Source organism: Clytia hemisphaerica, unplaced genomic scaffold, assembly GCF_902728285.1.
Source record: "Clytia hemisphaerica strain Z4C2 unplaced genomic scaffold, Clytia hemisphaerica genome assembly, whole genome shotgun sequence".
Classification (NCBI taxonomy): domain Eukaryota; kingdom Metazoa; phylum Cnidaria; class Hydrozoa; order Leptothecata; family Clytiidae; genus Clytia; species Clytia hemisphaerica.
Genome location: NW_027104406.1, coordinates 1,043,497 through 1,070,057, shown reverse-complemented (window position 1 = coordinate 1,070,057; position 26,561 = coordinate 1,043,497). Strand labels below are relative to the sequence as shown.

Here is a 26,561-nt window from a genome sequence, read left to right as displayed (position 1 = left end):
TTTTTGTTGGTGTTTGCTGGTATGATTTATTTTTAATGTTTGAATAATGTATCCCATTTATAAAGACGATTTCCATTCTAACAATATGCCACATAGGATTCTATGTGACCTAAAATTCATTCGCTTTAAGTAAAAACTTTTTTGCCAAGTAAGCGTTATTGAAGTAATTCCCTTGGGATGGTTTCTATATGATAACAAAACAGAAAGCACACTTTTAAAGCGAATGCACTTTAGACTGATCATGACTTATTGAAAATATTGGAAAATTGTCTATCTTTGGTCTAGTGAAATATTTTAGTGTCTAACAGTGTTATAACACCATGCAGACAGAATTAGTTCTCAAATCTTGACTCTATTTCTATGTGACATGCATATATAGTTGGGAAATGTAGACAATATTCCCCATATGCCTTTTAAAAATCGAGGAATGATCTCTCAAAATTTCATCAAGCCTTAACATTTTCTACCATCTTTCAACCATGTTTAAAAAAAAAACATTGTTATGCTCTTCTTAAAACTGCGCACTTTATAGTTTGTTTTAGTTCGAACATGGTTCAAGAAAATTAGGATTGAGGGTGTCTTTCCAATAATTTTATTCCTTATGTATCAATGCACACTGAGATTAATTATACCTGCAGTGTTTAGATTGCATAAACTGTGCATAACGTTTATTCTCAACTTCAGTTGAGCTAGAATCTGACAATGTATGTGTGTGTGTATGTCTGTCTGTGTGTGTGTATGTATGTATGTCTGTCCGAAAACTTTGGGGCAGACTGGAGACTTCAAAAATGATCGGATTTGGTTGAAATTTGGCACACTCGTTCCTTGGGTGAATATCTGGGGGTGTTTTTTTCATTTTTTGAAAATTTTCATTTTTAAGGGCGTGGTCGCGAGTTTTCGCCAAAACGAGGCTAAAACTTTGGGGCAGGCTGGAGACTTTAAAAATGATCGGATTTGGTTGAAATTTGGCACACACTTGTTCCTTGGGTGAATATCTGGGGGTGTTTTTTTCATTTTTTGAAAATTTTCATTTTTAAGGGCGTGGTCGCGAGTTTTCGCCAAAACGAGGCTAAAACTTTGGGGCAGGCTGGAGACTTTAAAAATGATCGGATTTGGTTGAAATTTGGCACACTTGTTCCTTGGGTGAATATCTGGGGGTGTTTTTTTCATTTTTTGAAAATTTTCATTTTTAAGGGCATGGTCGCGAGTTTTCGCCAAAACGAGGCTAAAACTTTGGGGCAGGCTGGAGACTTCAAAAATGATCGGATTTGGTTGAAATTTGGCACACTTGTTCCTTGGGTGAATATCTGAGGGTATTTTTTTCATTTTTTGAAAATTTTCATTTTTAAGGGCGTGGTCACGAGTTTTCGCCAAAACGAGGCTAAAACTTTGGGGCAGGCTGGAGACTTCAAAAATGATCGGATTTGGTTGAAATTTGGCACACTCGTTCCTTGGGTGAATATCTGGGTTTTTTTTTTTCATTTTTTGAAAATTTTCATTTTTAAGGGCGTGGTCGCGAGTTTTCGCCAAAACGAGGCTAAAACTTTGGGGCAGGCTGGAGACTTTAAAAATGATCGGATTTGGTTGAAATTTGGCACACTTGTTCCTTGGGTGAATATCTGGGGGTGATTTTTTCATTTTTTGAAAATTTTCCTTTTTAAGGGCGTGGTTAAATCAGGATTGTTGTGATATGATGTCTGAATTCAAAGAAAGGGATTTATGTAAAAATTTGTAGGTTTAAAAGATGAAATATGTAGAAACTTGATATTACCATTTCCTGCTCCACAATTTACTTTAAACCAGTTTCGGTGACTTTCCTTAGCAATTTTTTTTCTTTTCTTAACGTCTAGTCTTAACATTAGTTTTTCAAATTTTATGATGATAATTTGAAATTTAACGGGAACTATTAATGACTAGTTTTTGCACTCAAAACAATTCTAGAACCCTCTATTTTTTATCAGACTTAGCCTATTAAGTTTACAATTGGGCCTACGAATGATTGAAAAACACTGAAGTTGAGCCCAGTGCGGTTAGCACGTTCGACAGTAAAGAGTAAAATTTACTAAAATAGACAGCTTTAAATTTATTTTAAAACAGCCAAGAACATAATATAAAAATTTAATGTAATTTTCTAAAATATATCATAAAATATTTAAAAATTCTAATCGGAAATAAAGTTTACAAGAAGAAACAAAATTGAATTACGATAGTACTTTAAGTTTCATCTGGTGTCTGTAGTTTTTGTGACCTTTTTTATAAAGCATCCTATTTTCATAGACCATTCATTCATTCTATGTTAGAAAGTTACCGTTGGAAAGCTATTTCCAGGAGAATAATCTAAAGGATAAAAGCTTTTTGAAAAATTTAAAAATGAAGATGAAAAAATGAAGACTTTTTTCTGTTGTTTTAAAAATCATGACATCAGGCTATTTATAAAGTTTGAACATTCAGGCCATATTTTAAAAAATAAGGGAAGCGTCCGGTAAGATAGGAAAGGGCACTTATGTTTACCTGTTCACTTAGTAGGTTAGAGTCACCCGAAGCGCCCCCATGGTGGGGGCCAGAAAATTTTTGGATTTCTAAACCGTCTACAACGCTGGAAAAGCATACGGAAATATAGAATTTTTAGAATAAATACGTTCTTAGAAAGATGACATTTACATGTCCTAGCAGTAATGAAAAGATGTTAAGAATACAAAGCTACAATACAAGTTTTCTTAAGAAAAACAGTGAAATACTGTCAATTTTTTTAAACATAGATTATAAAATAATTACAATTCAGTTGAAAAGATACGTCTATCTTTTGTAGACTTCCAAATGTCTGTAATCTCTTTGATTTCAGCATCTCTTAAAGGTTCTTTCCTATAAGAGATGCGCATCAACATGTCGAGGCTGCTATCGTCGAGTGTACATCTCTTTTTGGTCATAATCTGGCCCATTTTAGAGAAACCACGCTCAACAACAGCTTCCGTGTGTGGAATTAGTATGTAAATGGCTAACAGACGTCTAACGTTTGGAAAGCCAATACATACTGCATCATCACCCAAAACATCCTCCACCGAAATTGGATCTGCTATCTTCTTTTGGATGTTTTCTATTTCTGCCTGGATTTTTTGAGATTTTTTTTGTTGCATATCGGTTGGTCTGAATGATTAGAAGTCTACTGTTCAAGGACCTCTCTTTGGCTTTGGCCTGAATTCTAACTTCCTTTTTCTGGGTGTCGATGTAAGCTTTGTATGAGTTGAACTCAACCATTAAAGCTTCAAACGGGCAAAATAATAGCCTCTCGCATCGAACCGTTCTGCCGTTGTACTCATCTGTGGCATCATTTCCATAAAAATCTTGCAATACTTTTAGCTCCTTTTCCCCATAGCTACTGAATGATTCATCTTCAATCTCCGGTAAACTGGTAGGATCGAGCTTTAGAAAAGCTTTTAGAATTAGAAAATCAGAAAGATCAAAAGCACTCGATATCTCAGCAACCAAAGCTTCAATGAATGGTTTGATCACCTTCTAATGAAACTCATTCATACAAATCGTCTGGTCGATCTTTGCTTGTTTCCTTGTTCCACCTGACACAGAGCTCCTCATTTCCATTGACTGGAGCTTTCCAATGATGGTGCCAGACTCATGGAAACTTTTGAAGTGTTTTGAATGGTAGTTGCATTTCATCAAATTTAGAACATCAACAGTTGATTTAACCGATCTTGAAATTTCTCCAAAGTCCTTCTTGTCACTTTGAAGTAGCAGGCAGAGGGAGTTGGTTACCGACAAAACATCCTCAAGAAAGGTAATCTCAAGGACTGTCCTTTCTTTGAGCAGTGATGCTCGGTAACCAATCCACTCGGCGTTTTTGTTGGTAGACACAATGTCATCTAAAGCCTCCACTATTTGCGTGTACCTTTCCCTACATCTTTTGCAGGCTGCTCCGTGAGAAAGCCATCTCGTTGTAGCAGCTTTAACCAGCATTAAAGCTTTCACGCCATAAGCCTTTTGAATTTCGGCAAGCTTTGCCCTATTCAACGAGCTATAATGAAAGGTCTTCCAGAGTCCCAATAGCAATGTATCTATCTCTGTCAACCACGGGAATTTCGCCACAAGATGCTTGAAACAAAGTGCCAGTCTGAACAATAAAAAATAGGTATTCGAAAGTAAGAATTTCGGAAAATTGTTCATCCCTCATTTCAATGCTCTTGATAAAAAGTATTTAAAGCAGGGACCCCTGTCTCAATTTCTAATAGAAGTGCTAAAAGTAGAGACCCCTGTCTCAATTTCTAATAGAAGTATTAAAAGGAAAGACCCCTGTCTGAATTAGAGAACCCTGTCTCAATTTCTAATTTCTAATAGAAGTATTAAAAGTAGAGACCCCTGTCTCAATTTCTAATGGAAGTTTTAAGGTAGAGACACCTGTCTCAATTAGAGACCTCTGTCTCAATTTTTCTAATGGAAGTGTTAAGGTAGAGACCCCTGTCTCAATTTCTAATAGAAGAATTAAAAGAGAGACCCCTGTCTCAATTTCTAACAGAAGTGTTAAAGGTAGAGACCCCTGTCTCAATTTTTTTTCTCATTTTTTCGTAGCTCGGTATAACATATTGGTCAAAGATAATTCATTGACAAATTTATTTTAAAGAAGGAAATGTATAAGGAAAACCCTTACCGATGACATCTGCAGTTTACATAGATTGAAAAGGGCGCGTCGTTACGGTATCTTCGTTGAACACCTGATTTTTCTCCACTCATCGTATTAGTTCCATCAAAGCAGACAAAACGGGTTTTCTTGATATCTACACCATTCTCCTCAAGGATCACTTTCATTTTGTTTATCAAGACTTCTGATTTTGTGGATGGAACAGATACCAGGGACATAAAATCAAGGTTGAACTTTTTGGAGTTCTCGTCAAAGTACGATAAGAAGACTCCCATCATTTCTTTCCGTGTGACGGACGTTGCTTCATCGGCAAACAGAACAATGTCGGCTGCAGCAACCACACGTTTTAGATTAGTCTTTTTTAAATAAGCGTCCAAAGATACTAAGAGAGAGTCACAGCTGTCTGACGAATCATAGGTGGCATTTTGAGCAGCAGACGCAAGATACTGTTTTGTCACTGGCTCTTCGATCTCTTCAGCCATAAATTTGACCATTTTGGGATAAAGTTCTTTTACTGGCAAATTGTTCCTCGCCAAAAAATGAATTATTTTAATGAGTTTGGTGATGTAAAGCTCATTTGTATTTTCTTTTTCTTTGAGCATTTGCTTATCTGCTTTTCCAAAAGCTTCCTCGATTCTGGTACTGCTTTTCATGACTACAGCGTCAATGTGTGGCTTGGATTTCTCGTGGCGTTGAAACCTTCGTTTAGGGTTGTCTTTCAACATGACGGCATTGTGTGACCATGCGCCCCGACCTCTTCCTAATGAGCAAGGTTGATCTCCGTAAAAAACTTCGCATACTTTACAAAGGTAGCCATATTTCTCAAGGTTGTAATATACCCATGGGTATTGTCGGACATATTTACCCTCGTCGTATAATCTGTTGTCTTGTTTGACCATGTCAGGTGTGGTAATCGGACCTGTATTTGTTTTATCTGCTTGGAAGTCAATCACAAGTTCATCCTCGTCCTCTGATTCCATTTCATCGTCAAAGGTTGCTGATGATGTTGGGATTTCCTCTGATGCTAAAGGTACATGCGGCGTTACAAATTTGTGCATTGTTACAGATTCGTTTGTTGCGGGTTCATTTGTTGTCTCAGGTGTAGATGAATCGTTGTCTGTTGTTGTCTGTTGGGGAGTCCTAAAAAAGTAAGGATCAAACCCCGAGTTTACGAAATTCCATTTGAGAAATCCAGTCTACAGTACAACAATTTCTGTTTTTCGTTTGGTTTTGGAAGTTAAAAAGACCTATCCTATGAAAAACATCCTCAAGAAATAATTTAATTTGGCCAGAGTCTAGTTTTAGCTTTTTGGAACAATAATGTAATAATGTTCACTTCCTTCACAATGGTAAAACTCTGAGATTAGGGAAAACAATATACAGTGTCTGACTTAAAATTACCTTGTCTTGGTGAAAAATGTTTTTGGATTGAATTGCATCCTTTTGCTGCTTCTTGTGTTTTCTTTTCTCTGTTAATTTTGCCTCGTTCTTCTGTAGGCATTTTGAAGTCGTTGATAGTTACGTTTGATAACTGTTGTGAACAGTTCAACGTTCTTCTTTTTTTTTACTCTCGTGGACACCCATGAACATTTCAAAAAGGAGCAAAAAACATTACGCTCTCCCTCGCAGAAATAAGAAAACTTGCACTATGATTGTTAAAAAGGGCATTTTTTCTTTTGACCCCCCCCCCTAATCTTTTGCATAAATGGACTTTTCTAACTTTTTTAAGAATAACATCTTTTCTGAAGGGCACTTTTCGAAGGAAGCGTCCGATATCCGGACGCTTCTTTTCTCTAAAAAATGGCCTGATTGCTGATTTCAAATATTTGTTCAGACTTATTGTATTTTTCTTGGATAAAAGTTTACATCACCGTGAAGTTGGTCATTTTGGCGACCAGAGACTTGATGGGTTTGATAGGAACATTTTTTTTCTTTTACCGATGATTCTGTCTTACCATCTCTCCAATTTTCGTCTCTAATGATGTATGGCGGCCAATTAATCGGTTCTTCTTAGACTAACTTTTAGATCAATTTTGTTTTTTCAACTGTTTCCAAATTATTTTGAATAGACACGAAGTGCCACTTTCTTCTTAGGACTTCCTGTCGCTTAGAGTTTTGGTTCCTCATTGCCGAAATGACCTTAGTTCCCAAAATAAGCAAACTTTTCGTGGTTTTGTACGGATCTTCTAACTTCAGATCAAAACCACTGAGGAAGGTTATTCGTCGCATCGGCGACGTCCATTTCTTCATCTCTTCGCAGTCAATTTTCACCTTTCCTGGGATTCGGGAAACAGAGTCAAGTTATTGGCAATGTTTTGTTTAAAATGTTAAATCGTGAAAATGCAAAAATTCTTTGTGTTTATATACTCAAAAGCATTTTTGTTGAATTCCATAAACTTGCGTACAATTAATGTTTCTATGATGTGATAAAAATGAAAACAATTAAAAAGTTTTACGTAACGAGGGAAATGTAAAGGTCAAAGGACAAATGTAACGAATAAGGCCCTGAAGAATAAGGAGGAGAGACCAAGGACTCAAAAGGCTATAGAAGTTCCACAGATAAGTAGCACAATTGTAGTACTTTTAGAATATAGTTCAATATGAAGCTAAATCCAATTTCGGCCACTTCAAGTAATCATCAGAAAGCTTTTCATTTTTCAAAAGTCAAACAAGGTCACACAAACTTGAACTTCCTTAACCGTTTATCATACTTAATAGCCAAAGCCCTTCTTCTGCTCTGACAACAAGCATAACATTTGTACCAGTTACTAGCATACTCCATACAGATATATAATCCCATGACCTTGAGGAATGCTGTTTCAGCCTCATCGATGATGGAAGAGTCTTTGACGGGAAGTGCTCCCATGACTTTGAGTAAGATGTGTAAGATAAGTGTTCTCTAATATCTATGCTAATATCTCACTTTTAATTTTGATTGTTCTCTGATTTTAAGTCAGACACTGTTTGTGAGAGTTAATCTCAATAACTTCTGTAATCTTATCGATGAGTGTGGTACTATTCGTGTTGAGAATGTTTTGAAAGGTTTTCAACTCTTGCAACGACAAAGAACTTTGGTTTCTAAAGATGTCAATCTGGACACTGTTCATTTTTCCCTGATGCTTAGAAAAATGATATTCAGTGATAGTGAATCCATTCGTGACAAGAGTTTGTTCATCAAAGGTATCAATTAATATGAAGAAAAGTTGTTCTTTAAGATGGTTTACTGTTTGTGGATCCTTGGAGCCGTTTGAAGCAAGGAGTTCGGTGAATGATTTGGGGGACAGTCGATATGTAATGTCAATGTTGTTGATGAATATTGACGATGGGGAAGTTGTATTAAGGAAGATAGTTCTCAACTTCAGTTGAGCTAGAATCTGAGAATGTCTGTCAGTCTGTCAGTCAGTCACCTCAAAACTTTGGGCAGGCTGGAGACTTCAAAAATGGTTTGATTTGGCTGAAATTTTGCACACTTTTTCCTTGGGTGAATATCTGGGGGTGTTCTTTTCATTTTTAGAAATTTTTCAATTTTTAGGGCGTGGTCACACTATTTCGCCAAAACGAGGCTAAAACTTTGGGGCAGGCTGGAGACTTCAAAAATGGTCAGATTTGGCTCAAATTTCGCACACTTGTTTCTTGAGTGAATACCTGGGGGGGGGGTTCATTTTTTGAAATTTTATAATTTTAAGGGCGTGGTCACAATATGCCACAACGAGGCTAAAACTTTGGGGTAGGCTGGAGACTTCAAAAATGTTCAGATTTGGCTGAAATTTGGCACAATTGTTCCTTGGGTGAATATCTGGGGGTGTTTTTTCATTTTTTGAAAATTTCAATTTTTAAGGGTGTGGTCACGAGTTTTCGCCTCAAAACGAGGCTAAAAACTTGTGGGCAGCCTGGAGGCTTCAAAAATGATCGGATTTGGCTGAAATTTAGCATTCCTTGGGTGAATATCTCGGTGTACATTTTTCATTTTTTTGAAAATATTTCTTGGTGGGGCCTGGGGACGAGTTTTTAGCCTAAACGAGGCTAAAACCTATTAATTATCTGATCTGTGGAGAAGTATGTGATATATGTAAAGCAATAGCAGAGAGTTTTGTGTATGTTGTCCGAAATAGCTAATCTAGAAATGAATTTGAAGACAAGGCTACAATCACTTAGTCTATTGTCCGAAATGTCGATCCTGTTTTGCCTAAGAAGTGGATCAGAGAATAATAGAGACAAAGTATGTAGAGTCGAAATGTTTATTAATCAAGTAAATGTAATCAAGTAAATGTAATCAAGTAAATGTAAGCAAGTAAATGTAAGCAAGTAAATGTAATCAAGGTAGAAAAACGCGAGGTAATTGCATTGGGGTAACATTGGGGATGTGCTGCGTACCTTCTTCTAAAGAGATGATAAGCCTGTCCACTGTCGGGCTGAGCAGCCAGGACAAGGCACTAGAAATGTAGGAGGCCCTAAGGTTACCGAAGGTAAGCCAACACCCCTAATTACTATATAATGTAAAATAGAAATAAGTTATGTGTAAGTAACCTAAATCACTGTGGATAGCGTCCAAGCCAGTGTGTGGAATCTAAATTACTGTGGATAGCGTCCGAGCCAGTGTGTGAGTGTTTGAGAATGTGCGGATCGCATCCGAGCATATATCTGAGGTATGAATTTACTGTGGATAGCGTCCAAGCCAGTGTTTGAGTGTTTGAGAATGTGCGGATCGCATCCGAGCATATATCTGAAGTACAAATTTACTGTGGATAGCGTCCAAGCCAGTGTGTGAGTGTTTGAGCATGTGCGGATCGCATCCGAGCATTTATCTGAGATATGTATTTACTGTGGATAGCGTCCGAGCCAGTGTAGAAAAATCTGATAAAACTGTTGGTAGCGACCAAGCCAGTGTAGAATTGACTTAAAGAGCTGTGGATAGCGTCCAAGCCAACGTGAATGGTTACGGCAATAAAGTTTGTTAAAATGGGCAGATTCAGAGTTGAAGCCACCGATTAGTAAGTACCCAGCACATCCCAAATGGTTGGTCCTTGGGTTAAAAAACCTGGCACCAGGAAAAACTCTAGGACCGAAAGACCGCGGGGTTGCAAGCAGGCGTTGGCATCATCTGGTGGTGTTTCCTAAAAATAGAAAAGAAAAGCAAAAGCAAACAACGAAGGATAAGAAAAAGCAACTGTTGGGTGGGTGGGAGGTAAATTCATTCTCAATCTGATCAGGCAGTAGAAAAGGTAGGAAATAGGAGTGAGATCAATTTAAGGAGATCTTGCAGGCGGGACTAGCTGAAGATAAATTGCCGGCAGCCGATACTGAAATAGATAAAATGGCAGCAAAGAGCCGACGGCATAGATATCCTGTAGAGGCGGGATGAGTGACCCCTGAAAGGCCTAGTGCGGGAGATGCGGGATCGATAATTAACCTAAGCTAATAAATTAGCTCCAATTAATTATCTGATCTGTGGAGAAGTATGTGATATATGTAAAGCAATAGCAGAGAGTTTTGTGTATGTTGTCCGAAATAGCTAATCTAGAAATGAATTTGAAGACAAGGCTACAATCACTTAGTCTATTGTCCGAAATGTCGATCCTGTTTTGCCTAAGAAGTGGATCAGAGAATAATAGAGACAAAGTATGTAGAGTCGAAATGTTTATTAATCAAGTAAATGTAATCAAGTAAATGTAATCAAGTAAATGTAAGCAAGTAAATGTAAGCAAGTAAATGTAATCAAGGTAGAAAAACGCGAGGTAATTGCATTGGGGTAACATTGGGGATGTGCTGCGTACCTTCTTCTAAAGAGATGATAAGCCTGTCCACTGTCGGGCTGAGCAGCCAGGACAAGGCACTAGAAATGTAGGAGGCCCTAAGGTTACCGAAGGTAAGCCAACACCCCCAAAGTCACCCAAAGCAAGAGAACACAACTAGGGAACAAATGCAAATTAGTAGGATTATAAATCTAAACAAAACACAACTACAGTTGTGACACGATTACCATTTGTCTGGGTCCCAAAAGGAAGAAGTAAGTTTTAATGATGCTATGCGGGATTGAAAATTGTGTATGTCGTTGTCTGATAATCTAAGGTAGCGTAAATAGCAGTCACTGGTCCAGCGCCCTAGTGAACGAATCATAGAGTCTGAAGCGCCCGATGACAGTGCGGCTGAGGCTCCACCAATTCTAAAACTGTGAGTGTTGATATTGTTGGCGTTAGGGAGGGCTAAGTTCAAAAGGACGACTACCTGACGTCTTGTAAGGAATTGACCACCGGATCTACAATCAGGGTCATAATATATTGGCACTTTTGGCTAATTTACAATTTTTCGAAAATTGAAGTTCGAGCGAGAATGTCAATTTTTAGGCCTTCAACTTGATTTCATCAAGTATTTCGATCTGGGAGGGATTTATGGGTTTCTAGGCTATATTTCAAGCCCTACTAGACCAATTTTGAACTTTTGGATCCTCAGATCCTAAGGTCCTAAGTCTTAAGTCTAGCGTTAAAACTCAGAGTTAAAACTCTACCCTTCGAACCTACTTTAGAGCACTTACAAATCGATTGTGGTTTCAAAACACCCCGGTGAATTTCCTTTTTGTGCCAAATATTTTGTCCCTGATTGTAGTAAATAGGGGACCTGAACGTGTTGGACTGACTGAGTTGTAGGTAATTCATCATAGCTACTACAGGACATAATCGGTGGGATAGGGCTGATAGTCTAATCGTAGTTCCTTGTCGAAATGGGTCTGTTTTACTTGCCTTTATTCTGACAAACATCATGGTAAAATTAGCGTTGAAGGAAACATTGGATGCTAAGAGGTGGGAGTTCGGATCAAATCTGTTTGGGGATGGACACGTGTACTCTGATACTCGCAGTAATCCAAAGAAGGCGAGAAGAGAAGCAGCTCTGAACAAAGCCTTGTCTGTGGGTTGAAATCCTGAGCAGGAGAGATAATCCAAAATAGCATGCAGGTGTTCAATCGTAATTGGGCGTCTTGGAGGTCGCGAAGCTGAGTTGCCCTGAGATCGCCTAATCCCACGAAGAGTTTGGAATAAAATGTTGAAATCCGACAGACGAGAGAATCGACCGAGCATATTGTTTTGATAAATAACTCCAAATATATATACTTTGATAGTTTTATATGATAGTTTGCGATTGGCTAGGGAAACAGCATAAAAACACAATGTAGCTTCAGTGACTGGAAAGGGAATAAGTTGGTTTGAAAAACAGAACGTGGTGTAGGAGCGAATTCCTGATCGATAAGTATTCTTTGTTGAGGGAGCAATAGACATTCTTAGGAAATGGATAAGATCTCGTCCCAAAGGTCCATTGTAGAGGTGGGAATGGCTGATGGATGTTGATCTGAAGCTGGGCAGATTGATCTGAACTTCTCTACCTGAAGACGAGATAGAAGGTCAGAGAAGGTGTTGTCTTTGCCTGCGACATGTTGGAAAGTAAAGGAGGCATTAATGTCTACGGATAAAAAGAATAGAGCTCGGACAATGCACATGATCCTGGGATCCTTAGAAGTACCTGAAGCCCAAACTGAGACAATGGACTCATTGTCTGTGAATATCAAGATTTGTTGGTTGGAAAAGAAGCGTCTCCAGCATGTAAGAGCAGCATATATGGCGAATAACTCACGGATAGCGATATGGATGGGTTGTCCCTTGTGTTGAGCCGTGGAAGAGGGCCAAGGAAGAGAAAACCAGTGTCCCTGAAAAAAGGAGCCATAACCCAAGAAGGACGCATCTGTGGACAGCGAAAGGGATCGGGAGGTAACTATAGGGCTCAACATGAAGGACTTCCCATTCCAAGATTTAAGAAAAGTGAACCACATATTAAGGTCGTCTCGAACTGATTTAGGGATGGAAACATGATAGTGGGGCTTTGAGACCGTTGTAGAAAGATCAATTAGGCGACGAAGGAAAATCCTACCAGGCTTGATAACCTTACATGCAAAGGAGAGAGAACCAATAAGAGATAAGAGGTCGCGTTTTGTACACTTCTTCCGGACTAACCATGATTCAATAGTACTAGAAAGACGATTCTTCTTGTCATCAGGTAAACGAATAGTAAGGTCGATAGAATCAATTTCAATCCCTAGGAAAACAATCTTCTGAGATGGGCCTTCAAACTTGTCCGTTGCAATAGGAACACCAAGAAACTCAAAGACCTGAACTATGAGATCCATGCGGTACTGACATTCTTCCTTAGTTCTACCAACAACAAAGAAATCATCAAGGTAATGTACAAGGGCAGTGACGTGATACTTAACAACCAGAATCCATTGCAGTGCATCAGAGAAAGTGGTGAAGATGAAGGGAGAAGATCTAAGTCCGAAAGGTAACCTCAAGTCTACATACCAGCGAGATCTCCAGTAGTAACCAAGTAAATGCCAATCGTCGGGATGAACAGGGCAAAGTCTAAAAGCGTGTCTGATGTCAATCTTTCCCATGAAACAACCCCTACCCACAAGACGTACTAAATCAACAGCATCATCGAAAGAAGAGTACTTAACATGGCACGAGTCAATAGGGATCCCATCATTCACAGAACTACCATCAGGTTGAGATAAATCAAGAATAATACGAGAAGAACCATCATTTTTACGGGCAGAACCAAGCGGAGAACAGTGAAGGTTGGGAAGAGGTGGATTGGAAAACGGACCTGCTGTGTGACTACGTTCTAGTTCTTTCAAAATGGATGCTGAAACCTTGTCGCTAACCAACGTGGCGGAGGAATTGTTCCTCCCAGTGTGAGATAGAGGACTATTACCAAAACCCAAACGAAACCCATGAGAAAAACCCTGGATCAGAAACTCAACAATTTCAGGGGGGTATCCCGAAAGAAGAAACTCAAGATTAGAGACCCTAATGGGTGAAGCAACAGAAGACGGCAAAGAGAACTGCAAAGGAAGAGAATCGAGTAAGAAAGAATCAGTGGCACTGGTATCCTGGGTGGTTACTGGCCCCACAGAAGATACAGACATGGAGAAATTTGCAGTTATTGTATCTGGTACACTGTCCCTGGTTCCATCTTCGACATACCTGGCCGCTCTGGCTGGCAGTCTGGGTACGCTGGGGGGCAGGAAAGGGCGGTCTGGAACCATAGTGGGAGGGAGCCTGAAAATTAGCAGAGACGCTGGGGGAATTTGATCCGAAAGAGCCTGGTGGGGTGGGTGGGAGCCCAGGGGCCCGTAGCCTAGGAAAACTCTGCTGAACACTGCCAAACGGTTGCAACTTACCACTGCTAGAACCAGGACCCTTACCTGTCGCGAAAGGGCAAGAGGGGGAGAGGTGGTTACTAGAACCGCAGGTAAAACATTTAGATTTTAAATTTCTATCCCTAACATAAAGGTTAAAAATATAGCCGTCTGAGGAGCTCCAGTTAACCTTATGTGGGTTGTTCGCAAGAGATTGTCTGAAGGCTTTGTCATAATTGTACCAAGCAGAAAAAATGTACTGGTTAGCCATGTTGGTAATGTAAAGTTGGTATTGTAAAAGTTGTTCCGTCAAGTGGGAGTTAAACTGTACCATGATTTGGAAAAAAAATGTCCATGCAAGAGACCAGGTAAGGAAATCGGTGACTTTGGCTTTGTATTTTGAATTATCTTTAGTGGTAGAGGATGAGTCGTTATTACTTGCCAAAGAAATACTATCCCCGTCGATGTTTAAAGAAATATGGGTGTTAGTGGATCGCCCAACGTTCTGAGGAAGTAGAGAATCAAAGTTAACGAACTCACCGCGTCTGTTTCTGTTGATAACGTTCGCTGGGACTGGGGGAAGTTGTAGGTTCGAAAGATCCTGTGTGCGGCCATCTTGAACGTCTTGTTGTTGTTGAAAAGGTGAAATATTTGCCGGTACCGATACGTTGTTTTGGACTGGCCGAGATAAAGATGGCGGGTTAAGTTGTGTGGGTTGAGCGAAATTGGTTGAAGTTGGAAGTGCTGGGGAAGAACGAATGTTGTTGGTAAGGAACCGAGACATGGTTGATACAAGTCTATCGTCAATTAAGTTCAATAGTTCTTCTTGTTGAGTTAAGTTCGAGGAGTTGTTTCCTCTCACAATTGTGGTAGCTGGAATGTTTGGTTGATGACCTCCTGTGGCTGTTGCAGTAACTGCTGGCAAGGTGTTTGTAGACAAGGTATTTGGTGGACCATTATCTTGTTGGGTGCGTTCTGGTGACACAGGGGATGAATTAGGTAAGTCATTTTGGTTGGTTGTAGTTGAACGGGGGTGGTACACGTCGTACAGCACGGACCTGAGGGTGTTGTCGGAGAAAAAGGTTGGGTTGAGACCATGACTTTGAGCATACATTGATAGTTCCTCTCTCTGAACAGTGTTCCATTTCTCTCGAGAAAAACTGCCTGGGTCGGAGGATCCATCATTGGAGTGGGATTGACGTTCTTGTTCGTCATCAATCAAGGGTGCATCGATCTTTGCTTTCTTGTTTTTTCCACACAACACAGTTGTGGCCAAATGAAGGATTATAATAATTTTAAAGATATTTTGTAGGATCATTTTGAGTGTCAATAAATTCATTCTCAATCTGATCAGGCAGTAGAAAAGGTAGGAAATAGGAGTGAGATCAATTTAAGGAGATCTTGCAGGCGGGACTAGCTGAAGATAAATTGCCGGCAGCCGATACTGAAATAGATAAAATGGCAGCAAAGAGCCGACGGCATAGATATCCTGTAGAGGCGGGATGAGTGACCCCTGAAAGGCCTAGTGCGGGAGATGCGGGATCGATAATTAACCTAAGCTAATAAATTAGCTCCAATTTAAGAAATGCTAAAGTTTTGCTTAAGCCATTAAGTTTACGATTGGTTTACGAATGATTTCAAAGATACTTAAGTTGAGCCAGTGCGGTTAGCACGCTCGACAGTGTTTATAATATCTGTAGCTTCCTTTTCCATGTTGTCATCCGCCATCTTGTTCACGCCGTCATCTTTATGTTGTATTTGTAGACCGTAGTAGTACAGTAGTACGTGGCGAATGATTATAAATCAAGTTCTGTCGACGACAAGGATTTTTAGCTCTCAAGATCTTGTCACTGGATTCATCCTCGAAAGTTTCGTCGTCGCTGGATTCAACGTTGCAGGTTTCCTCGTCACTGGATTCGTCGTCACTGGATTCGTCCTCGAAGGTTTCATCGTCATTGGATTCAACGTTGAAGGATTCGTCGTCACTAGATTAGTCGTCACTGGATTCGTTGCCGCTGGATTCGTCCTCGAAGGTTTCTTCGTCGCTGGATTCAACGTTGAAGGTTTCGTCGTCATTTGATTCGTTGTCGCTGGATTCGTCGTCGCTGGATTCGTCGTCATTGGATTCAACGTTGAAGGATTCGTCGTCACTAGATTCTTCCTCACTGGATTCGTCCTCGAAGGTTTCGTCGTCATTGGATTCGTCCTCGAGGGTTTCGTCGTCGCTGGATTCAACGTTGAAGGATTCGTCGTCGCAGGATTCGTCGTCACTGGATTCGTCGTCACTGGATTCGTCGTCACTGGATTCGTCGTCGCTAGATTCGTCGTCACTGGATTCGTCGTCGCTGGATTCGTCGTCGCTGGATTCATCCTCGAAGGTTTCTTCGTCGCTGGATTCAACGTTGAAGGATTCGTCGTCACTAGATTCTTCCTCACTGGATTCGTCCTCGAAGGTTTCGTCGTCATTGGATTCGTCCTCGAAGGTTTCGTCATCGCTGGATTCAACGTTGGAGGATTCGTCGTCACTGGATTCGTCGTCACTGGATTCGTCGTCAATGGATTTGTCGTCACTGGATTCGTCGTCACTGGATTCGTCGTCACTGGATTCGTCGTCGCTTGATTCATCCTCGAAGGTTTCTTCGTCGCTGGATTCAACGTTGAAGGATTCGTCGTCACTAGATTCTTCCTCACCGGATTCGTCCTCGAAGGTTTAGTCGTCATTGGATTCGTCCTCGAAGGTTTCGTCGTCGCTGGATTCAACGTTGAAGGATTCGTCGTCGCTGGATTCGTCGTCACTGGATTCGTCGTCATTGGATTCAACGTTGAAGGATTCGTCGTCACTAGATTCTTCCTCACTGGATTCGTCCTCGAAGGTTTCGTCGTCGCTGGATTCAACGTTGAAGGTTTCCTCGTCATTTGATTCGTCGTCGCTGGATTCGCCGTTATTGGATTCAACGTTGAAGGATTCGTCGTCGCTGGATTCGTTGTCACTAGATTCGTCGTCACTGGATTCGTCCTCGAAGGTTTCGTCGTCATTGGATTCAACGTCGCTGGATTCGTCCTCGAAAGTTTCGTCCTCGAAAGTTTCGTCCTCGAAAGTTTCGTCCTCGCTGGATTCGACCTCGAAGGTTTCGTCGTCACTGGATTCGTCCTCGAAGGTTTCGTCGTTGCTGGATTCAACGTTGAAGGATTCGTCGTCGCTGGATTCGTCGTCGCTGGATTCGTCGTCACTAGATTCGTCGTCGCTGTATTCGTCGTCATTGGATTCGTCCTCGAAGGTTTCGTCGTCGCAAATATCTTTAATGGTCGGAAATATCATAGCGTAATGGTCGGAAATATCATTTGATGATCGGAAATATCTTTTAATGTTCGGAAGTATCCAAAACTCTGAAAATTTGAAAATTTAATGGTCGGGAATATACCGCGCTTTCAAAAATGCTTCATCAGCAAAAAAATGTAAACAAAGATAATAGCCAAGGTGGTGTAGTGTGGCCAACTTGTTGTGTGTGCCAGACAAGAGTAGTTTTTTTATTTTAAGTTTTTGGGACACTATCTGAGAACTGTTCTGTTTCTTGGAGGGGGGCACTTAAGGTAAATGACCTGAGGCGTGGCACGTAAGTAAGGGTCGTTTTTTCGAGGTTATGGCGGGCGGAACTACACTGTAAGGGACGACAGGAGAAAAAAATGAGAAAAATACACTGTAAGCGTGTAAAAATTGAGGATTTGGGCCAAATTGAAGATTTTTTTCCCTGTAAAGGATAGAAAATTTTGCCATAAATGTTCTGTAAGGGCCATTTTTTGGCAAAATTTTCTCTGCATGCACTGCCAGCTGGATGCACTGTAAGGGTTCGATTTTGGAAGCCAAATTTTCCGCCGAAAGTATGGTCGTTTTCAGATCGAGTGCCCCCCCCCCTGCCCCGGGTAAGGTCTAGAATGGGAGGGTGTCCAGGTAAGGACTAGATTTAGGGTGATTTGAAAGCAGTGGGGGCTAGAGGAGGAAAGGATAAAAAAGACAAGAAAGAAAGAAGAGTCGTGGTTGAATAAAAAGGTCAATACCACTTTCTCTCCCTAAAAAGCTGTCTACGTCTTGTGTAAAATACTATATAAAGAACTACGAAACAGAACCACATTTGCTACCATCTTTGTTTACATTTTTTTGCTGATGAGGTATTTTTAAAAGCGCGGGATATTTCCGACCATCAAATGATATTTCCGACCATTAAATTTTCAAATTTTCAGAGTTTTAGATATTTCCGACCATCAAAAGATATTTCCGACTATCAAATGATATTTCCGACCATTACGCTATGATATTTCCGACCATTAAAGATGTTTCCGCCCGTCTACGGAAAAAAAATTTGCTTCGTCGTCATTGGATTCAACGTTGAAGGGTTCGTCGTCATTGGATTCGACGTTGAAGGTTTCGTCGTCACTGGATTCGTTCTCGAACGATTCGTCGTCACTAAACATATGATAGATATCTTCCAAGTCCCTGCTTCAATGTTGAGTTTGGAGAGTAATCCCGTCCACAGGACTAATGCGGTATAGTCTCTCCATTTTGATTTGTAGAATTTTTGTGAAGAGGAAAGTCATCCACCCACCTCTTATTCTCTTCGCGTTACGTATGATCTCATTGCCAGTCACTTAAACATGGTATTTGTGGATTGGTTGAAGTTTTCTGAATTTATAAACGTATTTTTCAATAAAAGAATAACTTAATGCATCATGCGAAAAAAAGCTGCATTTCAATAACTAGAGTTTCAGTGAACACTGTTCTAGGCTAACACCTCCCCCTCCCCAGCAGTTTGCGTGAATCTTGAGAAAGATTTGCGTGAATGAGTGAATTTCGAAAAGAAATACGTGAATTGAGGGTCCGCTGGGGGTCTCAAAAGGAGCTGAACTGTATGGCATCAAAAGTTAATTGCTTTCCATACAACTTGGAAAATACCTTAAGCTACTATTTTAAACAGCATGCAAAGGTTAAAAAAAGAATATCTTTGCAAATCACCTACCAGGTGCTGGGAAGACTTGGAACCTGCGCTCCCTGTCCAAAAGCAAGATCCTCCTGTCTTCACTACTGATGTAGAGCATAACTTCTTGCTCCTCCATCCACTGTGACATCGAATTCCTCTTTCTAGATATTTTGTGTTTTATTTGTTTGTACGCGTCAAAGTCGTCGTCTGAGTCGGTGCTTGTTTCGGTGCGTTCTTCTGTTTTCGTTTTGTTTTTGTTGCCTTTGGTGTCTTCTTTTGGGATATTGTTATGGTCTTCTTTTGGGATATTGTTATGGTCTTCTTTTGCGATATTCTTATGGTCTTCTTTTGCGATATTCTTATAATCTTCTTTCGGGAAGGACCAGAAGTAAATTTACACCATTAAGACATAATTTGCTATCCTATTATCCCGTTATTAAAATAGATATTACATTACGTTACCTCCGTACAATGTATTATGCATCATATTATATATCAGTCCTCTATATCCTCGCTGTCCTCTCTATCCTCGCTGTCCTCTCTATCCTCGCTGTCCTCTCTATCCTCGCTGTCCTCATTATCCTCTCCATCCTCACTATCCTCACAATCCTCACTGTCCTCATTATCCTCTCTATCCTCTCCATCCTCACCATCCTCACTGTCCTCAGATTTGTGTATTTTTGAATAGAAAATAGCATGTAGCAGATGCACGAATCCTATTAAATAGACTAATGCTGAGTGTCTGACGGTCCTAATTGGTGTAGCCAAAGGCGTAATAAGGCCAACTTTAGACTAGTGACGTACAAAGACTGGTAGTGTTACTTACCCTTACTGGTTCGACGATAGGTATTGTTGGATCCTGGTTGGCAGTTTCAATCAGTGCTTAGAGATAATCAGGAAGATAATTCCCTTTAGATTGGTAGTATTCCCTGGTGAAGAGATTCTCCTTGTAGGATATAACGCATTCACGATGTCAGATTGCTTGGAGACCTTTTTCATACTAATGAACGTAGTGTACCTACAAAAGGACAATACGAACACGTCAAGACTAAAACTTTAACTTACAACTAGTAATTCACCTGTGTTCACTGTCCAAAAGAAAGATCCTGCCTTCGCTGTTGATGTAGAGCACAACCTCTTGTTCTTCCATCCACTGCGACCATGAATTGCTCTTTTTTGAAATATTTTTCTGCATTTGTTTGTACGCCCTTGAGTCATCAGGTACAAAAGTGAACCAACTGAAAATAAAAACGAATGTGATTAGTATCTTCATTTTTCCCTGAACACAAAACTCACCTTGTGAGAAAATTCACATGTGTTCCCTGTCCAAAAGAAAAATCCTTTCTTCGCTGTTGATGTAGAGCACGACCTCTTGTTCTTCCATCCACTGCGACCATGAATTGCTCTTTTTTGAAATATTTTTCTGCATTAGTTTGTACGCCCTTGAGTCATCAGGTACAAAAGTCAACCAACTGAAAATCAGGGGCGGATACAGGGTATGTGAACGTGGTGAATTCACACACTCAATTTACTCGATTCGAAAAAATAAAAACACTAAAATTGTTTTCTATAATTTTTTTCTTATAGAAAAAATATTTTGTTCTTTCAAAGAAACATAAATGCTTTCTGTACACAATGTTCAAAAGGTACATCTGTTGATACGTTTCACTTTCTGTGCTCAAAATGACGTCAAAGAAGCTTTTGTTTGTGTGAGAGAGACTCTCCATCGTAATAAGTTACTGAAGGAGTCGCATTCATCTTGTTATCATACCTCAACGGTAGAGATTATTTTGGCAGAATTTCGTGAGGATAATTACATAGTTTTGCATACTTTTCACGAATTTTCATTCCTTCAGACTGTGTGAAACCACTTTTTCATACCCTTCACACTATCGCGATTTACGTGTAAACAAATCACGAAGTTTTCTCTCTTTCTGAGTCTGATCTAAAGTTTTTTACAAGAACATAAACTAACATGAGGTGAGGACATTTTGAAACTATGATTCTGTGCTCTTATAAGTAGAGTGAATCAAAGATATTATATACATGTGTGTGGCATGTAGCGATGGGGTAGAGTATTCCTTCAATTATCGGATTCAAAAATCGGGATCATATTGGAAAATCGGGGTAAACCGAAATTTTCACACAGTGATAAAAATTCCTGTATCCGCCCCTGAAAATAAAAACGAATGTGATTAGTATCTTCATTTTTCCCTGAACACAAAACTCACCTTGTGAGAAAATTCACATGTGTTCCCTGTCCAAAAGAAAAATCCTTTCTTCGCTGTTGATGTAGAGCGCAACCTCTTGTTCTTCCATCCACTGCGCCCATGAATTCCTCTTTTTTGAAATATTTTTCTGCATTAGTTTGTACGCCCTTGAGTCATCAGGTACAAAAGTCAACCAACTGAATGAAAATAAAAATGAATGTGATTAGTATCTTCATTTTTCCCTGAACACAAAACTCACCTTGTGAGAAAATTCACATGTGTTCCCTGTCCAAAAGAAAAATCCTTTCTTCGCTGTTGATGTAGAGCACGACCTCTTGTTCTTTCATCCACTGCGACCATGAATTGCTCTTTTTTGAAATATTTTTCTGCATTAGTTTGTACGCCCTTGAGTCATTAGGTACAAAAGTCAACCAACTGAAAATAAAAACGAATGTGATTAGTATCTTCATTTTTCCCTGAACACAAAACTAACCTTGTCAGAAAATTCACATGTGTTCCCTGTCCAAAAGAAAAATCCTTTCTTCGCTGTTGATGTAGAGCACGACCTCTTGTTCTTCCATCCACTGCGACCATGAATTGCTCTCTTTTTGAAATATTTTTTCTGCATTAGTTGTACGCCCTTGAGTCATCAGGTACAAAAGTCAAACCAACTGAAAATAAAACGAATGTGATTAGTATCTTCATTTTTCCCTGAACACAAAACTCACCTTGTGAGAAAATTCACATGTGTTCCCTGTCCAAAAGAAAAATCCTTTCTTCGCTGTGATGTAGAGCACGACCTCTTGTTCTTCCATCCACTGCGACCATGAAATTCCTCTTTTTTGAAATATTTTTCTGCATTAGTTTGTACGCCCTTGAGTCATCAGGTACAAAAGTCAACCAACTGAATGAAAATAAAAATGAATGTGATTAGTAGTATCTTCATTTTTCCTGAACACAAAACTCACCTTGAGAAAATTCACATGTGTTCCCTGTCCAAAAGAAAAATCCTTCTTCGCTGTGATGTAGAGCACGACCTCTTGTTCTTCCATCCACTGCGCCATGAATTCCTCTTTTTTGAAATATTTTCTGCATTAGTTTGTACGCCCTTGAGTCATCAGGTACAAAGTCAACCAACTGAAAATAAAAACGAATGTGATTAGTATCTTCATTTTTCCCTGAACACAAAACTCACCTTGTGAGAAAATTCACATGTGTTCCCTGTCCAAAAGAAAAATCCTTTCTTCGTGTTGATGTAGAGCACGACCTCTTGTTCTTCCATCCACTGCGACTATGAATTCCTCTTTTTTGAAATATTTTCTGCATTAGTTTGTACGCCTTGAGTCATCAGGTACAAAAGTCAACCAACTGAAAATAAAACGAATGTGATTAGTATCTTCATTTTTCCCTGAACACAAAACTCACCTTGTGAGAAAATTCACATGTGTTCCCTGTCCAAAAGAAAAATCCTTTCTTCGCTGTTTGAGGTAGAGCACGACCCTCTTGTTCTTCCATCCACTGCGACCATGAATTGCTCTTTTTTGAAATATTTTTCTGCATTAGTTTGTACGCCCTTGAGTCATTAGGTACAAAAGTCAACCAACTGAAAATAAAAACGAATGTGATTAGTATCTTCATTTTTCCCTGAACACAAAACTCACCTTGTGAGAAAACGACCATGAATTGCTCTTTTTTGAAATATTTTTCTGCATTAGTTTGTACGCCCTTGAGTCATCAGGTACAAAAGTCAACCAACTGAAAATAAAAACGAATGTGATTAGTATCTTCATTTTTCCCTGAACACAAAATTCACCTTGTGAGAAAATTCACATGTGTTCCCTGTCCAAAAAGAAAAAATCCTTTCTTCGCTGTTGATGTAGAGCACGACCTCTTGTTCTTCCATCCACTGCGACCATGAATTGCTCTTTTTGAAATATTTTTCTGCATTAGTTTGTACGCCCTTGAGTCATCAGGTACAAAAGTCAACCAACTGAAAATAAAAACGAATGTGATTAGTATCTTTATTTTTCCCTGAACACAAAACTCACCTTGTGAGAAAATTCACATGTGTTCCCTGTCCAAAAGAAAAATCCTTTCTTCGCTGTTGATGTAGAGCACGACCTCTTGTTCTTCCATCCACTGCGACCATGAATTCCTCTTTTTTGAAATATTTTTCTGCATTAGTTTGTACGCCCTTGAGTCATCAGGTACAAAAGTCAACCAACTGAATGAAAATAAAAATGAATGTGATTAGTATCTTCATTTTTCCCTGAACACAAAACTCACCTTGTGAGAAAATTCACATGTGTTCCCTGTCCAAAAGAAAAATCCTTTCTTCGCTGTTGATGTAGAGCACGACCTCTTGTTCTTCCATCCACTGCGACTATGAATTCCTCTTTTTTGAAATATTTTTCTGCATTAGTTTGTACGCCCTTGAGTCATCAGGTACAAAAGTCAACCAACTGAAAATAAAAACGAATGTGATTAGTATCTTCATTTTTCCCTGAAAACAAAACTCACCTTGTGAGAAAATTCACATGTGTTCCCTATCCAAAAGAAAAATCCTTTCTTCGCTGTTGATGTAGAGCACGACCTCTTGTTCTTCCATCCACTGCGACCATGAATTGCTCTTTTTTGAAATATTTTTCTGCATTAGTTTGTACGCCCTTGAGTCATCAGGTACAAAAGTCAACCAACTGAAAATAAAAACGAATGTGATTAGTATCTTCATTTTTCCCTGAACACAAAATTCACCTTGTGAGAAAATTCACATGTGTTCCCTGTCCAAAAGAAATATCCTTTCACTGAAAGTTTTAGCGGTTCATTTTAGTACCTTTAAAGGTTAAAAAACCTGTAAGGTATTTTTTTCATTCGTACCTTCAAGGTACTTTTAGGTACCTTTTGAGGTATGAAAATACTTCCAAAAGAATTTTTAAGTCCTCCAAAAGGTATATTTAAGTCACTAAAAAGGTATATTTAAGTCACTAAAAAGGTATATTTAAGTCACTAAAAAGGTAGTTTTCAAACGATACCGCAAAACGCCCCTTTTACTGTAAAATTAGTCTGATATACCATTAACGTGCTTTAAAAACACCACCAAAAGGATTCAAAAGTGCCGAAAGTTTTTTTAGTTTTTACCCTCGGGGTTCTTTTTTATCACTTAGATGTGATGGTGCGAAAAAGGTATTTCCTTTTACCCCCTAGGTATTTTAAATTTCCTATCATTTCTTCACTAGAATATACGCGAATAATTATCGAAGGAAAAACTCAAAAAGTTGATTTGGGAGATAAAAGTTCTATTTTTATTTTTGCAGATTGAATAAAATGAATTTTACATAGAAGAAAGTTAAATAATTCAATAAATATTGACAAAAATTTGACAAAAACTGATTCTATATTACGTTATAACTATACACTATTTACTATTCAGTAAGATTATGCAATCTAAAAGCAGATTTTTTCTGTATAAAACTATTTCAAAGGGCAATTAAATTCAACAAATTCCAAAAATTACAACTAGGAGCATTTTAAACAAAAACCTCAAGGAGTGCAGTTTTAGCCTTTCTAATTTTCATTTGGCAAAAAAACATTGACAAGAAAATATAGTGCTTTCAATATTCAATATTCAAACTCAAAGAAAAGAAGTTGAAGCGTAACTTTGTAAATTTTCAAATATCAAAATGTCTGCACGGACTCATTTATTCATTTGAGTTTCGTGGTTAAAACCGGCGACGAAAGCAAGCCATCGCCAAAACTGATCACTGCTAATGTCACAAAGATAAAAAGATACAGTGGTTGAACTTCAACCAGCATATTTTCTTATTTTTGTGATTGCTGTAATTAGTTTGCCTGATGGCTTGCTACCATCTCCGATTTTTACCAAGAAACGCTGGATAAATTCCAAGGAACTTTGCAACTCCTTTGGGTATACTAAGTTGAACACGTAGTAGCAACTGTACATCAATGTCAGTGCCGTCAAAGGATCTCTCGACTTTCCAATAGTGATGCCATCGAGGTGGATGAAAAATTCTTGTTCGTCGAAAATGTCAGGGTTAGCATGACTGATTCGAGGAGTTAGGGTGTTATCAATTCCGTAGTAGTGTTTTGGATCTTCTCGAAACAATGCCGGTAAGGTCATTACTCCAACAACAGCATATCGATCTGTTGAAAAACAAAGTTATATTTTTAAGCTTTTGTTCATATTCATTATATTCTTACTTTCAATTATGTTCCAAGGATCCTAAACGCCGGATATTAACTTTTCGATTTTCTGCCAACTGCCGGACTGTAGGCAGCCCCCCCCCCTGTTTCTTAATACAAATGTCTAAATTTGATTGACCATTCTTAAACCCTACTATACTATCCAAAGGGCTTTTGATGTTTGCGACGACGGATACCGCCCAGTGAAATGTCTCAACCTTAAATGGCAAGCACTGATGTGCAACTTACAGTCTTTTTCTTTTTTTGTTGAAGCATTGCTGATTGCCACCGCCATGTCAGATTTTGAGAAGTGGATGATAGCACGTGCGTAATCGGGCATAGATTCCTCCAGCCTACCGATCAATTTAAAGCCAGCCAAGCGTTGGAACTCTAACAAAATCTGAAATGAAAATAAGTAAACGCATTAGTAAAATGTGTACCCAACCTAATACTTCAGCTCGATTTCGCAGGCAATGGAATTTAACTGTTATTCACTAAGTTTGAGAAGTGGACCCTGTCAGATATAATTTTTGTAAAATTGGGACCCTATCAGAACGAAAAATTGCAAAATTTTCCCATTTTCACCCAAGTGGCAAAAATGACTAAAAGTAGACAAAAATTGAATAATTTTCTGATTTCCACCCTGAAAAATGTCCAAAATTAGCTAAATGCAACCCTGTCAGATACACATCTTGAAAGTTAGTTAATTTGGGACCCTGTCAGATATTTTCAGAGCCTAAACAAAGGACCCTGACCAGTGGCACGTCTCCGTACCCAATTCTGCCTAGTTGCCCTCCCCCCCTTCGATTCAATAATTAGCCGAATTATGCTTACCTGTTCACCATTCGCAAGGATTGGGTAAATGTCGATCAGATTTTTTACAGTTATATCATTATTGATAAGTTTCGCACGTCGATCGTGTAATGTTAGATCTAAACGAGTCTCAATTAGTTCTGCGTTTCTTGCGGCTTGCGGCAGTAAACTTTGCGATTTCAACGATTCAATGTGTTTTTGAAGCGAATGCTGATCTTCTCCAGCAGGGCTGTTGGGAAGATCAATCCCCAAAGTTTTTTGGATTTTTTAGCATTTCAACTGACTGGTCTTCGCTTGCTTTTCGTTTGCCAAATTTTTGGCGCTTTTCGATGACTTCCGGATTATCATCCATTCTGCTTCGCTCGCGCTTGACGTAAGCTTTCAATCGATTTGTCCAAAATATCGTGGCATGATCCCGCTCCCCAACAACCAACTTCGGCCAGCGAATAAATACAGCTTTGATCATGTCTGAATACTTTTCGTGATCTGGATACCTAAAAATAGCAACATATAAGCATCAAAAATATTGTTAC

General features: G+C 39.2%; 2 protein-coding genes across 2 annotated transcripts; both read right to left on the bottom strand.

The window, feature by feature from the left end:
* Window positions 1-15,464: 15,464 nt before the first annotated feature.
* On the bottom strand, window positions 15,465-17,093 carry LOC136820081 (adhesive plaque matrix protein-like). Its single transcript, XM_067076319.1, has one exon. It carries the CDS (start codon window positions 17,091-17,093, stop codon window positions 15,669-15,671), a length of 1,425 nt encoding a protein of 474 aa, XP_066932420.1. The 3' UTR covers window positions 15,465-15,668.
* A 7,502-nt stretch (window positions 17,094-24,595) lies between these two features.
* Window positions 24,596-26,291, bottom strand: LOC136820093 (uncharacterized). The gene is made up of 3 exons (XM_067076332.1): window positions 26,050-26,291; window positions 25,465-25,615; window positions 24,596-25,176 (listed from the first exon to the last, which is right to left on the bottom strand). The coding sequence occupies exons 2-3, from the start codon at window positions 25,553-25,555 to the stop codon at window positions 24,818-24,820; spliced, it is 450 nt and encodes a 149-aa protein (XP_066932433.1). The 5' UTR covers window positions 25,556-25,615; window positions 26,050-26,291; the 3' UTR covers window positions 24,596-24,817.
* Window positions 26,292-26,561: the final 270 nt, after the last annotated feature.